The sequence below is a fragment of the Helianthus annuus genome, chromosome 9 (assembly GCF_002127325.2).
Source record: "Helianthus annuus cultivar XRQ/B chromosome 9, HanXRQr2.0-SUNRISE, whole genome shotgun sequence".
Taxonomy (NCBI): Eukaryota; Viridiplantae; Streptophyta; class Magnoliopsida; order Asterales; family Asteraceae; genus Helianthus; species Helianthus annuus.
In genome coordinates this window covers 126346221-126362590 of record NC_035441.2, presented here as the reverse complement: position 1 = coordinate 126362590, position 16370 = coordinate 126346221, and the positions used below count along the sequence as shown (strand labels likewise).

Below are 16370 nucleotides of genomic sequence, written 5' to 3'. Positions count from 1 at the left end.
TGTAAAACTTTGTATGTTAAGAAAAAGAAGATAACTATACATTGGCTCAGTTAACACCTAAATAAAAACAAGCTTAAATTATTGTGATTTTCGACTGATTGCTTGATGTAGATAGAGGATTACAAATATTAGTATGTACATATATGACTTTATTTCCAAAATATAAATTTAAACCACCTGCATAACAATACAATATCCTAAAACACCAACAAAGAACTCTTGATATCATAACCCATCTTTTCCAAATTATGGTTTATGGCAAACTGAATCGTGGGTGGTGGTCCACAAGCCAATACCAATTTATCTTCTGAAACCTCTGGTATATGTTCTCTCATGATCTCCTCAATGATGAACCCTTCACTATATTTCCACCCATCTTTTATAGACTTTTGAACAACATACCAAACCTTCACCCTATCTTGATACTTCTTTGCCCATGCATCAAGTTCATCCCTCAACAATATATCATCTTCCGTATGGTTCGCATACCCCATATACATCTTTGTATCATCTCCTGGATCCTTCAAGATAGCCTGCATCACTTGGTATATCGGTGTGATACCCGTCCCACCCGTAAACATCGCTAACTTAGAGGCGAACTTTTGTTTACCGTGCCCTGAAAATGTCCCCCTACCCATGTACTCAATGTGACCTAATGGACCTTTGATTTCAAGTGAGGAACCTAGTTCCAAAGACTCAAGATATTGTGACATGAACCCACCATTTGGGAACCTTGGTTCGAAACCTTTGAAGTAGATTTTGACTAGCAACTAAAAGTATCCAACTTCATCAATTGTGCTAGTTGGTGTGTATGCTCTCATGCAAAGCTTGTCATCAACTGTGGCACATACAAATACGTGTTTACCAACCGGTAATCCGAGAACCTGATCTTGTGATGGGAGCGCGAATCAGAATAGCTCATATCATGGGAAACATTTGTTTTTTAGATGAGTTTGCATGGGATCTTTTCACGAGGGACTAGGGCTACATTTCTTATAGGCACGATTTCTTTGATGGTGGCTGAGTGTGAGCTTAGGTAATTGGTGGCACCATGGACCGAGTTGTTTGGTGATGATTCAGCTGAGTCGGAACTATAACACATGGTTAGGAGTTCACCAATTCGGTACTCTTCCAATAGCTTCTTTGCCTTGTCGAAATGGATTGCATCGAACTCTTCGGTGCAATCTGTTCTGGCATTGATGAGAATGTTGTCACTACCTCCCGGGTGGTCTTTGAGGAAGGCGGTGTAGTCGTAGATACTGTAAATTCCCCCCTTTTTTCCAATTGCAATGAGTAAAGTAGCTTCCATGGTGCATGGATATACGGGACCTTCCTACCACCAAGTTCGTGTAAATTTGTTGAAAGATGCTAAGCAATCTGTGAAACTTATAGTTGATTCCTATAGAGAGCAATGGGCCGAAAAAGGTTGCACTATAATTAGTGATGGATAGAGAGACATTAGACAAGGAGCTCTAATTAATTTTTTAGTTGTTTGTCCAAAGGGAATTTCATTCATCAAATATGTTGATGCTTCTGATATTGAGAGTAATGCTGAAAGTTTATGCAATTTGTTTAGTGAAATTGTTGAGATTATTGGTTCCAAGAATATTGTTCACTTGGTCACTGATAATGTTGCAAATTAAAAAGCTGTGGGAAGATTATTATGTGATAGATATCCAATGACTTCTTGGTCTCCTTGTGCGGCTCACTGTATAAATTTGATCTTGAAGGATGTTTCAGAAATGGAAGACGTGCCTACTTTGATAAAACTTGCATCACGAATTACAGTTTTCATCTACAACCACAAGTGGCCTCTAAAATGGTTGAGAAAAAGACCCGGTTGGACATAAATTATCCATCCTGGGGCAACCCGATTTTGGCACATCATTAATTGCATTGAAGAGTTTATATGATCATAAGCATGATTTGAAAGCTTTAGTAACCTCTATTGATTTCAAGAAGATGTTGAAAGTGACTAAAGCTAACGATGTGAAACAAACTATCTAAGATGAGAAGTTTTGGGATGATTGTTTTATAACGGTTCAGGTGATGAGTCCTATCTTGAGACTTTTGCATATCTGTGATTCCGATGAAAAGCCTTCGTTAGGTTACGTTTATGAAGGTATGCTTAGGATTAGGAAAGGAATCAAAGAGTTGTTTAAAAGGAAAAGACATAACTATAAGAGGTATGTTGATATTATTGATGCTCGTTGGGATAAGATGATACGCAAAAGTCTTCATGCAACAGCTTATTGGCTCAATCTGATATTTCAATATGAAAAAGATAATCGTGAAGAAAAGCAAAAGGCATGTGTAGGGGTGCTTGATATGATTGAGAAGTTATCGAGTTTAGATCAAAGTGTGCAAATAACTATTTCGCACATGGCAAAATTTCGGGATAAAGTAGGTACTTTTGGTTGATCTATTGCTATGTCTTCCGTATAGCTTGAGCGTCCCAGTTAGTCTACTTAATATTTATTTACGATATTAGTTTTATATATTATAACAAAATTATATTTTTATGTTAATTGTATGATTAGATGAGTGGTGGAAAGCGTTCGGCGGAGATGTACCGGCGTTGCAAAAATTTGCCGTAAGAATTTTAAGTCAAACCGCATCCTCTTCCGGATGTGAACGGAATTGGAGTGTTTTTGAGAGAATTCACACCAAAAGAAGGAACCGCTTGGAGCATCAAAGGCTAGGTGATCTCGTATATTTGCATTACAACTTACGTCTACAAAATAGGTATGATACAAGCACAAACTTTACTTATTATTAGTTTTCTATATTGAATAAAAGAATTTACATTTAAACTTGTTAGGCTAAATGAGAGCAAAAGGCCATATGACTTGATTGATTACCGAAGCATTGATAAAAACGAATTTTGGGTGGTGGAAGACCAGAAGGAATCCGAGCTTAACTATGATGATTTAGTAAATATGCTCGATAAGGAGCTCCCAATTGACCTTGATTCACAAACACAACCATCCGAAGGTTAGTATTTTCTTTTTGATATATTGATTACTAAATGATATTTTGATGATGCATAGTTTTTTATTTCAAAAACTATATACTTAGAAGATAATGTGGCTAAGGTTGATGATGTTATTATTGTTGGTGATGGCGATTTTGATGATGATGATTCGGATTCGCTTGATGATTGGTATATTTGTATGTTGTTGGATTGGTACTTTCATTTGTTGTTGGTTTTGTACTTTTTTATGTTCTTGGATTTGGTACTTTTGTATGTTTTTGGATAACTAATGGTTGTATTTTTAGTTCCTTAACAATTTGAAATTTTATCTATTTTTTCTATATTATATATGTGTTTTTTTAAATAATTTATGACGTAATCCGGGTCTTAAATCCGGTCGAACCAGTCGGACCGGTCCGACCTTTGACCGCGTAAGGCGACCGGGTCGACCTCCGGTCCGTTTATGAAAACATTGCTCGTTTGGGAATCGGGAGAAAAAGTAAATTGGATTAGCTAACCTCTTCTTGAACCTCTATAAATCGGTTGTGTCATTCCTTACCTAAAATTTTTAGTTACTCGCATTTTATTGTTGAGTTTCACACACGGTGATAAATCTTCATCATTTGAGCTTTTAATCAAGCAACTTTCAAATGACTTGGTGAACGTTTCTATACCATTTTTGTTTCTACCATGTGTGACTGAATGAAGCACGACAAATTACAATTTCGTATCTCAAGCAATCGAATTTTACGGTCAAGCAATTGGACTTTTTTTTGTTCCATCGATTTAATGGTGCAAGGGTATCCGAAACACTTGTAAAACTTTGTATGTTAAGAAAAAGAAGATAACTATATATTGGCTTGGTTAAGACCTAAATAAAAAAACAAGATTAAATTTTTGTGATTTTCAACTGATTGCTTGATGTAGATAGAGGATTACAAATAGTAGTATGTACATATATGACTAACTTTATTTCCATAATATAAATTAAACCACCTGCATAACAATACAATATCCTAAAACACCAACAAAGAATTCTTGATATCATAACCCATCTTTTTCAAATTATGGTTTATGGCAAACTGAATCATGGGTGGTGGTCCACAAGCCAATGCCAATGTATCTTCAGGAACCTCTGGTATATGTTCTCTCATGATCTCCTCAGTGATGAACCCTTCACTGTATTTCCACCCTTCTTTTATCGACTTTTGAACAACTCAACAACATACCAAACCTTCACCCTATCTTGATACTTCTCTGCCTATGCATCAAATTCATCCCTCAACATTATATCATCTTCCGTACAGTTCACATACACCACATACATCTTTGTATCATCTTCTGGATCCTTCAAGATAGCCTGCATCACTTGGTATATCGGTGTGATACCCGTCTCACCCGCAAACATGGCTAACTTGGAGGCGAACTTTTATTTACCGTGCACCAAAAATGTCCCCCTACCCATGTACTCAATGTGACCCAATGGACCTTTGATTTCAAGTGAGGAACCTAGTTCCAATAAGATATTGTGACATGATCCCACCATTTGGGAACCTTGGTTCGACACCTTTGAAGTAGATTTTGACTAGCAACTCAAAGTATCCAACTTCATCAATTATGCTGGTTGGTGTGTATGATCTCATGCAAAGCTTGTCATCAACTGTGGCACACACAAATATGTGTTTACGTATAGGTAATCCAAGAACCTAATCTTGTGATGGGAGCACGAATCGGAATAGCCTCACATCATGAGAAACATTTGTTTTTTAGATAAGTTTGCATGGGATCTTTTCACGAGGGACTAGGGCTACATTTCTTGTAGGCACAATTTCTTTGATGGTGCCTAAGTGTGAGCTTAGGTAATTGGTGGCACCATGGACCGAGTTGTTTGGTGATGATGTTGCCGAGTCGGAACTATAACCCATGGTTAGGAGTTCAACAATTCGGTACTCTTCCAATAGCTTCTTTGCCTTGTCGGAATGGATTGCATCAAACTCTTCGGTGTAGTTTGTTCCGTCATTGATGAGAGTGCTGTTACTACCACCCGGGTGGCCTTCGAGGAAGGCGCTGCAGTCGTAGATGCTGTAAATTCTCCCTTTTTTTCAATTGCAATGAGTAAAGTAGCTTCCATGGGGCATGGAAATACGAGACCTTCCTATTATCCAGTTCGTGTAAATTTGTTGAAAGATGCTAAGCAATCTGTGAAACTTATAGTTGATTCTTATTGATAGCAATGGGCCCAAAAAGGTTCCACTATAATGAGTGATGGATGGAGAGACATTAGACAAAGAGCTCTAATCAATTTTTCGGTTTATTGTCCAACAGGAATTTCATTCATCAAATCTGTTGATGCTTCTGATATTGAGAGTAATGCTGAAAGTTTATGCAATTTATTTAGTGAAATTGTTGAGATTGTTGGTTCCAAGAATATTGTTCACTTGGTCACTGATAATGCTACAAATTAAAAAGCTGCGGGAAGATTATTATGTGATAGATATCCAATGATTTCTTGGTCTACTTGTGCGCCTCACTGTATAAATTTGATCTTGAAGGATGTTTCAGAAATGGAAGAGGAATTGGAGTGTTTTTGAGAGAATTCACACCAAAAGAAGGAATTGCTTGGAGCATCAAAGGCTAAGTAATCTCGTATATGTGCATTCCAACTTACGTCTACAAATAGGTATGATACAAGCACAAACTTTACTTATTATTAGTTTTTGATATTGAATAAAAGATTTTACATTTAAACTTGTTAGGCTTAATGAGAGCAAAAGGCCATATGACCTGGTTGATTACCAAAGCATTGATAATAACAAATTTTGGGTAGTGGAAGACGAGAAGGAATTCAAGCTTACTTATGATGATTTAGAAAATATGCTCGATGAGGAGCTCCCAATTAACCTTGATTCACAAACACAACCATCCGATGGTTTGTATTTTCTTTTTGATAAATTGATTACTAAATGATATTTTGATGATGCATAGTTTTTTACTTCAAAAACTATATACTTAGATTTGTCATTTTTTAAATTTTAGGCCAAGAATTCAACAAAGAAGATAATGTGGTTCAAGTTGATGATGTTATTAATGTTGGTGATGGCGATTTTGAAGATGATGATGATGATGATGATTCGGATTTGCTAGATGATTGGTAGATTTATATGTTGTTGGATTGGTACTTTCATTTGTTGTTGGTTTTGTACTTTTTTATGTTCTTGGATTTGGTACTTTTGTATGTTTTTGGATGACTAATGGTTGTGTTTTTAGTTCCTTAACAATTTTGAAGTTTATCTGTTTTTTCTATATATATATATATATATATAATTTATGACGTAATCCGGGTCTTAAATCCGGTCGGACCGGTCCGACCTTTGAACCTGTAAGGCGACCGGCTCGACCTCCGATCCGGTTCTGAAAACATTGCTCGTTTGGGAATCGGGAGAGGAAGTAAATTGGATTAGCTAAGATCTACTTGAACCTCTATATATCGGTTGTGTCATTCCTTACCTAAAATTTTTAGTTACTCACATTTTATTATTGGGTTTCACACACAGTGATAAATCTTCATCATTTGAGCTTTTAATCAAGCAACTTTCAAATGACTTGTTGAACGTTTCTATACCATTTTTGTTTCTACCATGTGTGATTGAATGAAGCACGACAAATTACAATTTCGTAGCGCAAGCAATTGAATTTTACGGTCAAGCAATTATATTTTTTTTGTTTCATCGATTTAATGGTGCAAGGGTATCCGAAACGCTTGTAAAACTTTGTATGTTAAGAAAAAGAAGATAACTATATGTTGGCTCAGTTAAGACCTAAATAAAAACAAGCTTAAATATTTTTGATTTTCAATTGATCGCTTAATGTAGATAGAGGATTACAAATAGTAGTATGTACATATAGGACTGACTTTATTTCCAAAATATAAATTTAAACCACCTGCATAACAATACAATATCCTAAAACACCAACAAAGAATTCTTGATATCATAACCCATCTTTTCCAAATTAGGGTTTATGGCAAACTGAATCATGGGTGGTGGTCCACAAGCCAATGCCAATGTATCTTCAGAAACCTCTGGTATATGTTCTTTCATGATCTCCTCAGTGATGAACCCTTCACTATATTTCCACCCTTCTTTTATCGACTTTTGAATAACATACCAAACCTTCACCCTATCTTGATACTTCTCTGCCCATGCATCAAGTTCATCCCTCAACAATATATCATCTTCCGTACGGTTCGCATACACCACATACATCTTTGTATCATCTTCTGGATCCTTCAAGATAGCCTGCATCACTTGGTATATCGGTGTGATACCCGTCCCACCCGCAAACATGGCTAACTTGGAGGCGAACTTTTGTTTACCGTTCACTGAAAATGTCCCCCTACCCATGTACTCAATGTGACCTAATGGACCTTTGATTTCAAGGGAGGAACCTAGTTCCAATGACTCAAGATATTGTGACATGATCCCACCATTTGGGAACCTTGGTTCAACACCTTTGAAGTAGATTTTGACTAGCAACTCAAAGTATCCAACTTCATCAACTGTGCTGGTTGGTGTGTATGCTCTCATGCAAAGCTTGTCATCAACTGTCGCACACACAAATATGTGTTTACCTACCGGTAATCCGAGAACCTGATCTTGTGATGGGAGCGCGAATCGAAATAGCCTCACATCATGAGAAACATTTGTTTTTGAGATGAGTTTGCATGGGATCTTTTCACGGGGGACTAGGGCTACATTTCTTGTAGGTACAATTTCTTTGATGGTGGCTAAGTTTGAGCTTAGGTAATTGGTGGCACCATGGACCGAGTTGTTTGGTGATGATGCAGCTGAGTCGGAACTATAACCCATGGTTAGGAGTTCACCAATTCGGTACTCTTCCAATAGCTTCTTTGCCTTGTCGGAATGGATTGCATCGAACTCTTCGGTGCAATCTGTTCCGGCATTGATAAGAATGCTGTCACTACCACCCGGGTGGTCTTTGAGGAAGGCGGTGCAGTCGTAGATGTGACCGTGGACCACGATCCAAGCCGAATCAGCTGAGTTATGTTTCTTGACTTCGGACATTGTAAAGGTTAAAGAAGTCGTGTTCATGAAAGGGGATGAAACACTCTTCTTGAGGGTTGGGTTTGCTTTTTCCGCTGAAATTTCGAGGTGCTTCTCACGAGCCATCCATCCACCGGATTGGTTTCCAGGTTGAGTTGGGTGCTCGAACACAATCCCGATCTCACCCTTGTGTGGTTTGCACATGTTGGTTTTCACTCGGAACCAGCAATTGTTCATCATTCCCTGTACATATCAAATTACATATTGTAATAAGTTATAAATTGTTTTGTTTTTTTTTTTTTTTGGGTAAAGATTATAAATTGTAAATTGTTTTGTTGTTTAATCAATATTACATATTTTTTGTTTATACATCGAAATGCGTATGTCTATTTGTATAAAACAATTAAACTAACTTTTTATATATTCTAAAAACTTATACCATTAATCTAGAAATTTAAGCCTTTAAACCACAACTTTAACTTTATATACAAAGGAAATCATTAGAATAAAAATTTGTTGGGTGGAAAATGAAAAGTTTATTCTGTTGTAGAATAAAAATTTAAGTGTCATGCATGATGTCAACAAGCAAATGTCACCATTTCAATCATTAAATTTGAAAAAAGAAGTGTATATATATTTTCAATTAAAACTTATTATTTAAAACAAAATTTAATAGTTATCTTGATATTTCAAAGCTGCTTACACATTTTTTCAAATTTCATACATCAATCTAGTTGCCAAAATCTATAGGTTCTTTATGAAATTTAATATATCATATTATAATATAATACTATTTATGTTCAAAAAAATATTTATTATTATTATTATTATCATTATTATTATTATTATTGTTATTATTATTATTATTAAAGATAACAAAAATGGTCGGTTGTTTAATTACCATGAGATTCCAAATGAGCTTCTCGGGTTGGGTGTTAAGGGTCTCATCCCAGGCTCGAACCGCAATCTCTTTGGCACTAAGAAGGTCCAGAACCTCAACCTCTAGTGACCAGAAGCACCAGCACCAATACTTCCCATACTTATTCGGTTTCTCCTTATGGTCCAGGCTACATACGTTCCACGTCTCTCCTCCATCCATTGTTACCTCCACCCTTGTCACTTTCTTCCCACCCCCTGCACCATTATTTTAATATTAATATTAATATTTTAATTAAATTATAATAATCACACCACTTGTTATTTCAATAACTCAACTTGAATTCTAGCATTGACCCTCAACCTCGGGAGGCTATCAACAAGTTGTTTAAATATAAAAATAATTAACAGAATATATTATTAACATAATTATTACTATTACTATAACATTTTAAATAAATTTTTATACAGTATATAGTACATCACATGTACTGCTTTTAAATTTTAACCCATTCTAACATGTCCTGTCCTTTCTAGTTAGCTGTTTGTTGCTTAACTAGTAGATGCCCCGCCCGCGTTGCGGGGCAATGGCCGAATAATTCTCAATCAATTAAAAAAACGATGATAAGACCGTAATTTTAGGTTCAGGGCAAAACTGTAATTTTTCAGAACTAATGAGCCAGTGTTAGGCAGCTAGAGTTATGCGCCGCCCGTGTTGTGGGGCGCTAAACCGAGTATTTCTTAGGTTAATAGCATGTACGCCTTTATGTCGGTTAGTTATACATGCTACCTATAGCACAATATCAAAAAAGATACATCAAGTTAACCAATTAAAGAAAACCAGTAGCATAGTTATGATAAAAAAAAATTAACTAAAACGAAGAAAAACGTGTAATTTAAAGTTGGGGGCAAAACAATAACTTGTCAGGACCAATTAGCGAGTGCTAGGCAACTATTTGGCATGAATAAAAACAAAATTAAGTCAACAAAGTAAAATGAAACACTACCATGGTTTTGCCAAAGGAAAAAACCGATGGCAAGATTGCAATTTTTAGCGGAGGTAAAATCATAATATTAAAATGGAGGCAAAATAATATTTTGAATTAAGAGCAAAAGTATTTTTTTTTTATTTTGAAATGGGGGCAAAATCGTAATATTTTAGCTGCGGGTAAAATCGTAATTTTTAGCTGCGGGCAAAATCGTAATTTTTAGCTGGGCGCAAAATCATATTTTTAAACTGGAAATGGGGGCAAAACCATAATTTTATTTTCAACTGGGGGCAAAATTGTTTTTTTACTGAGGGTAAAATCGTAAATTTAAGCAAGAGGCAAAAGCAAAATTTTATTTTGAATCAAGGGCGAAATCATAATTTTATACCTGGGATAAAATTTTAGCTGCGGCAAAATCGTAATTTTTAGGTGGGCGCAAAATCATAATTTTAAACTGGAAATGAGGGCAAAACCATAATTGTATTTTCAACTGGGGGCAAAATTGTTTTTTTACTGAGGGTAAAATCGTAAATTTAAGCAAGAGGCAAAAGCAAAATTTTATTTTGAATCAAGGGCGAAATCACAATTTCTATCTGGGATAAAATTGTAATTTAATATCACCTATAAATAACTATTATATGAAAAAAAAAAAAAAAAAAAAAAAAAAAAAGTCAAAAGTGCCGCCCAAAGTGGCAAGTGAATTGAAAGAACTGTTCCCCGCTTACGTAAGCAACATCTAAATGTTAATATGTACAATTGATTCATTATTAACGAAAACAATTCAAACCGACATGGTGTTTTTTTCTTTTTTTTTTTCTATATATAAAACTTAGAAGAAAAATTTCGAAAACGATGTTACTGTCGAATCTTAACCACTCCTGCTATATATTTTAATTGCCCTTTTACCCGTTTAAATATTACAGATCTAGTTTTATTAAATTACTTTGCTGTCTTCTTTCTCAAAGATCCACTTGTTAATAGTTATGTCAAAATATTCTTTTTCAATCAAAAAGTAGTTTTTTTTCATTTTGCAAGTTGGACCGTATTCTATTTTCACTCAACCTCTTTTATGGTCGATATTAAACGCACTGACGTATAACTCTTATTTATACAATTTTTTTATTTTTTTCCGTCGAAAAGTAGTTTTTTTCATTTTGCAAGTTGGACCGTATGCTATTTTCTCTCAACCTCTTTTATGGTCGATATTAAACGCACTGACGTATAACTCTTATTTCTACAATTTTTTTATTTTTTCATCGAAAAGTAGTTTTTTCATTTTGCAAGTTGGACCGAATGCTATTTTCACTCAACCTCTTTTATGGTCGATATTAAACGCACTGACGTATAACTCTTATTTCTACAATTTTTTTATATTGTTAGTAATTTCAAGTTTCTAATTGATCCAAATTTTATTTCTAAAATCTTTTTAAGATTATATTATGAATTGATACTGGTAAATCGGTATAGGGTTCGTTTCAAAAACCAGATTGACAATATCATCTAATATCATACTCGCCTTCACAAGCAATATTTTGTATAACTAGTATCATCCCTAATACCCGTCACAAACATTTCAGATTTACTACCGTACTTAAACGAATTAGTAGAAAAAAGTAAGATTAGGAAGCAAATAGTACCGGAATAAGCATAGCCCCTCAAGGTGTAAGGCCTCTGAGTAGTCCATGCATTGATGGGCAATATCTCCTCGTGACATGGTGTAGTAATCACGGAGTTTATGTTGAGCTCGTTGATTATGTACTCTGGCTTGTACCACCAACCTACACACATACAATTTTCATCAATATTTTGATTTAAATATATTGATTTGAATCTTAAATTTAAATATATTGATTTGATCTTAAATGAATATCTAACTATTTGTAACCAAAACAATACACACCCCTTAAAATCAACTATGAATATATTTTAAGGGTGTAGGAATAGAACGAGCCTACATCATATATTCAATATATAACTAAAAAGTGCGATTTACCTTCCGAGTTGGCTAGCTCCGCATCCACATGCGATGGTAACACACGGTTGTCTTTGTAGTGGTAATAATTCTCCGACGCCGCTGTTGTTACGATAATACGCTTCAACCACTTAACCATCCTACCGCCAATGAACCCCGGAATGATCATCCTCACCGGAAAACCATGATCCGGCAACAACTTTTCCCCGTTTTGCATGTACGCCAATATGATGTCTCTAGCCGGATCCATTGCCATCTCTATGCTTAAGCTAGTCCCATATTTTGAACCGCCGCCACCAGGGAGATCTTCGGCTCCCTCGAAGCACACATTAAGCGCACCTTTCTTTCGGCTAAAGATCCCACATCTTTTCAAGATGTGGGCCAATGGCACCCCTTTCCAAACCGAGGTTGATATCCCCGCAGCCCCCCAGTTGAACCCGATGGTTTGTTTTGTCAGGTTTTGTTCTTTGCGCCGGTTACCGGCGCAAACTAGGGATACTGGGAATTCCCGGGTGGGGAATTCTTTTACAAGTTGGGTCATGGTGAAACGAGCAGGTCGTTTCACCAGCCCACATATTTCCACGGTCCAGTCCTCCCATGTAGCGTTGGGGACTGGACCGTGGTTACGTACATAATGAAGTGGGGCTGGGGTAATAAACCCATGCTGCATGAGTTTATTCAAAGGCGGCTCGGAGTTAAACGGGTGCTTTCCCGTAAGTCGAACCATACTCGGGTTCCGCTCGATCCATTGGTCAGCGGTTCCTACATCTCGCTGGTCGAAAACCGAGCTTTCCAATTCCGAATTCGACTTCTTAATGGCGTCAGTGTAGTCAACCTCGTCTTCCGAATCATCACTCGACTCGTACATATCGGCAGCGGCCACCTTACTACGCGTAGCGCCTGGGTAATTGTAGCCACGGATTGGTGAATCGGAACGCGGGTGGTTCGGACTGAACGACCGAGCAACCGCAGTGGCGGTTAGCCCGGGTTCATGGCCGAACCGGCGGTTTTCTACGGAGGCCGCCATTTGGTTTGAAGAAAAATACCTTGGATTTAGTGTTTCAGCCTTGCTGTTGGTTTGTATAACGATGTGCCGAGAAAGTGAGACACAAGTTTGGCTTGAACAACACACATACTTATATATATAGATATACGTAATAAAAAATAAATAAAAATAATAGAAAAAGAAAAAAAGAAATCCATAGACTTGTAAAGATCTGGCTGGCAATTGTTTATAAAAAAGATATAGTGACGTAATAAAGAGCTGTTTTTTTATTCATCCAAAAAAATAGAAAAAAATAAGTAGAAACGTGTGGATGTTGAGAGTTTAAGCAGCTCTTGGGAGAAAAGAAGGCCGAATGAGGCGTGTGGGGAAAACTGAGAAAGCCACAAAAAATAAAAAAAAATAAAAAGAAATGGGGGGCCAAAGGTTTACGAATACCACATGTTAAACAGTACTAGATTTATATTCCAACCTTTGCGGCACTTAGAATCCTTTGCCTTTTTAGTTGTATACAATATACGTATTATGTGAAGATAATATAAGTCCTCGTTTTATTTGCTTTTAAATAATCTGTTTGTTTAATTATATGTTTATTCATTTTTAAGTTGAAACGTGTTTAGAAATCGAAAGTCAGGCTCTTTAAGGATTTACAGGCGAAAACGTATTTTAGACACCTCATGGTAAAATTTAGACAACTAAGAATGGAACCAAAGAAATGATATCACCACTATATGTCAACCAAAATCATTTGTTTATGGTACTTATAAGTTTTACGTTATTTAAGAACTTCCTTGTAAAATATGTGATGAAACACGAAACTAACCAAATGATTTCACGTGCACATGAAGTTCGTGCCTTCTTTGGATATCCTATCATGACCAAGTATGCTATAACGGAAGGAGATTTTTATTTAGTTATAATTGTATTCAAATCAAATAAAGTTTGGTTTATAAGACGAAGTGTATGATATTAGGATTGAGAATTAAATAAATGGCTAATTCATCTTTTTTTTTTGAACGGCAAATTTGGATCACTGACGGACCACTGGAGTATCATCGTGTCACCAGCGGAGCCACCCGATCATATCCATCTCCACTAGGCATTATGCCTATACACCAATTCAGGAGGAAACCCAATAAATACGAGAAAAACCCCCTTGTGGGAATCGAACCCAGGACCTATTGGTCCCAAATTCTTATCTCACCCTCAAGATGCCACTAGGCCATAAAGCCATGGGCGGCTAATTCATCTAGGTAAACATGAAACATGAAACAAGTATCAAATTTGAAGAATGTGGACCAGCTTTGGGCCTGTGTCGTGAAAGCTATCCATGGTACTCCGAACCGGGATTCTGAGGTTCCGTTTAAAAAAGACCAGCCGAGTTGTTGGAAGGACATCATCTCAGTCGATAGAGATTTGTCCAAGGCGGGGGCCCAAGGGTCAGCTTCGTTGGGTACTGTAAAGTCCGATGGTTCGTTTTCGGTGGCACAATTTAGATGGAGAGTGGCTGAGACTTTGGGCAACAGGGTCAAGGCAGAAGGCTTCAGGTGGAATGCATGGACTCCAAATAAGATACTCTGTTTTATTTGGAAGCTCTCGATGGATTGTATTGCGACGAAAACTGCCCTTGCTCATCGAGGAGTGGCGGTTGGGGATACGAACTGTAGGCTGTGCGGTTTTGGGGAAGAAACAAATGACCACCTAGTGGCTTCTTGAATTTTGATTAGAGGCGTTTGGTGGCACGTTTGTGTCTGGCTTAAAATTCCGGTGTGTATCCAACCTCTTTCGCTTAAAGATGTGATGGATGGTCTATTCAGGCTAAAAGGTTCAGCCGACTGGAAGAAGGTAATTGAAGTTGCTTTTAACACTACTCTTTGGCGCATTTGGAAGGCACGAAACGCGTTGGTTTTTGAAGATTTCCCGTTTAATGTCAGCAAATTGGTGGAAGATGTCAAACAGGACTCATTTATGTGGATCAAGTATAGATCCAAGTTTAAAGGTCTCGTGTGGGAGAGATGGCGGGAGTTTAATGTTAGAGACATTATTTTGTAATTTCCTTTTCTTTTAGATTCCCCAGCTTTTTGTTGGCCCCTTGTCCTATTTTATGTGTTGAATAAAATAGTCGTCGTTCAAAAAAAAAACAGTATTCTAATGAAATTTAATTCAAACAATGTTTTTTATGTAATACTATAATGAAATTTAATTCAAAATTTTATGTAACTAGAATTACGACCCGCCGCATTGCGGCGGGGATTCTTTAGTTATAACTAAGTCGATTTAGGACACATACGTTATGTTGAACCTATCAAACGGGAAAAAAATAGACGGTATAAAAACGTTCACCCACACACGCACGTTGCATTGTGTTAACTCGCAAAATTTAGAACGAAACGTAAAAACGTTAAACAAAAGACGCACGTTGCGATGTGTTAAGTCACAAAATTTAGAACGAAGCATAAAACGAAAAAATTGTAGAAAATGAAAACTATAAAGGACCAACGTTGAAAATAAAAAAAAAGTTATGAGGATAGATTGCAACAATCATATGCATAACATTTTTTTCTTTGAAAAACCCACAAAGCCAAGATTACAACATATAAGTAAAAAAATCAAAGTGGTTAAATCACAAAAGTGGAAACTTTTGAATTAGAAATGAAAAATCAAATTAATCAAATGGGTTAAATTGTATAAGATGGAAACTTTTGAATTAGAAGTGAAAAATCAAATAATGAAAGGGGTTAAATTACCAAAGATTAAAACTTTAAACTCAAATTGTCAAAGATTAAAACTTTAGGGTTAAAAAGGAAACAAAGATTAAAATTTTAAACTTAACTTGCCAAAGATTGAAACTTTAGGGCTAGAAATGAAAATTTCTTTTTTTTTTTTGAAAAACTCCCAAAGCCTAGTGTACATCTACTATATGCATAAAAGAGTTGCTTTTTAATAAGGTCTTAATAGTATCATGAAATTTAATTCAAACAAATTTATTTTATGTAATACTAATGATAATGATAATGATGATAATTATAATAAGAGTAAATTACTTTTTGAGTCATTGTGTTTTAGTGATCTTAAGTTCCTAACCATTTGAGTCCAAAATCAAAACGTTTAACGCCTTGAATCCTTAACCGTTCATTTTATAACGTTTTGAGTCCCTGTGTGTGTTTTAGTGATTTTAACTACTTGAGTACAAAATCAAAAGTATAAGTGTTAAAGATTGGACTCAAAATGTTATAAAATGAGTAGTTAGGAACTAAGAGCTTTAAACTTTTTGATTTTGTACTTAAATAGTTAAAACTAGGGCTGTAAACGAACCGAACGTTCAGTGAACAGTTCGTGAACCGTTCGGCGAGAAGTTCGTTTATGTTCGTTCGTTTAATAAACGAACGAACATGAACAAGAAATTTTGTTCGATTAGTTAAATGAACGAACATGAACAGAGGTATTGTTCGTTCGATTGTGTTCGTGAACGTTCGGAAAGGTGTTCGTGAAC

At 36.1% G+C, this 16370-nt stretch overlaps 3 protein-coding genes across 4 annotated transcripts; 1 reads left to right on the top strand and 2 right to left on the bottom strand.

Annotated features, from left to right (window-relative positions):
- Window positions 1-62: 62 nt before the first annotated feature.
- LOC110876295 (nitrate reductase [NADH]-like) lies at window positions 63-1238 on the bottom strand. The gene has a single exon (XM_035977568.1). The coding sequence runs from the start codon at window positions 711-713 to the stop codon at window positions 198-200; it is 516 nt and encodes a 171-aa protein (XP_035833461.1). The 5' UTR covers window positions 714-1238; the 3' UTR covers window positions 63-197.
- Window positions 1239-2049: 811 nt separating this feature from the next.
- On the top strand, window positions 2050-3919 carry LOC110876297. Its single transcript, XM_022124473.1, has 5 exons — window positions 2050-2407; window positions 2541-2745; window positions 2822-2994; window positions 3079-3236; window positions 3902-3919. The coding sequence occupies exons 1-5, from the start codon at window positions 2050-2052 to the stop codon at window positions 3917-3919; spliced, it is 912 nt and encodes a 303-aa protein (XP_021980165.1).
- A 274-nt stretch (window positions 3920-4193) lies between these two features.
- Window positions 4194-13290, bottom strand: LOC110878571 (nitrate reductase [NADH]). 2 transcript variants are annotated; one of them, XM_035977567.1, is made up of 5 exons: window positions 11896-13285; window positions 11540-11680; window positions 8939-9171; window positions 7401-8280; window positions 4194-4462 (listed from the first exon to the last, which is right to left on the bottom strand). In XM_035977567.1, exons 1-5 carry the CDS (start codon window positions 12899-12901, stop codon window positions 4404-4406), a joined length of 2319 nt encoding a protein of 772 aa, XP_035833460.1. In that variant the 5' UTR covers window positions 12902-13285; the 3' UTR covers window positions 4194-4403. The 2 variants fall into 2 exon arrangements, with proteins under 2 accessions (XP_035833460.1, XP_021982604.1); XM_022126912.2 differs by lacking the exon at window positions 4194-4462 and having other exon boundaries at window positions 6798-8280; window positions 11896-13290.
- Window positions 13291-16370: the final 3080 nt, after the last annotated feature.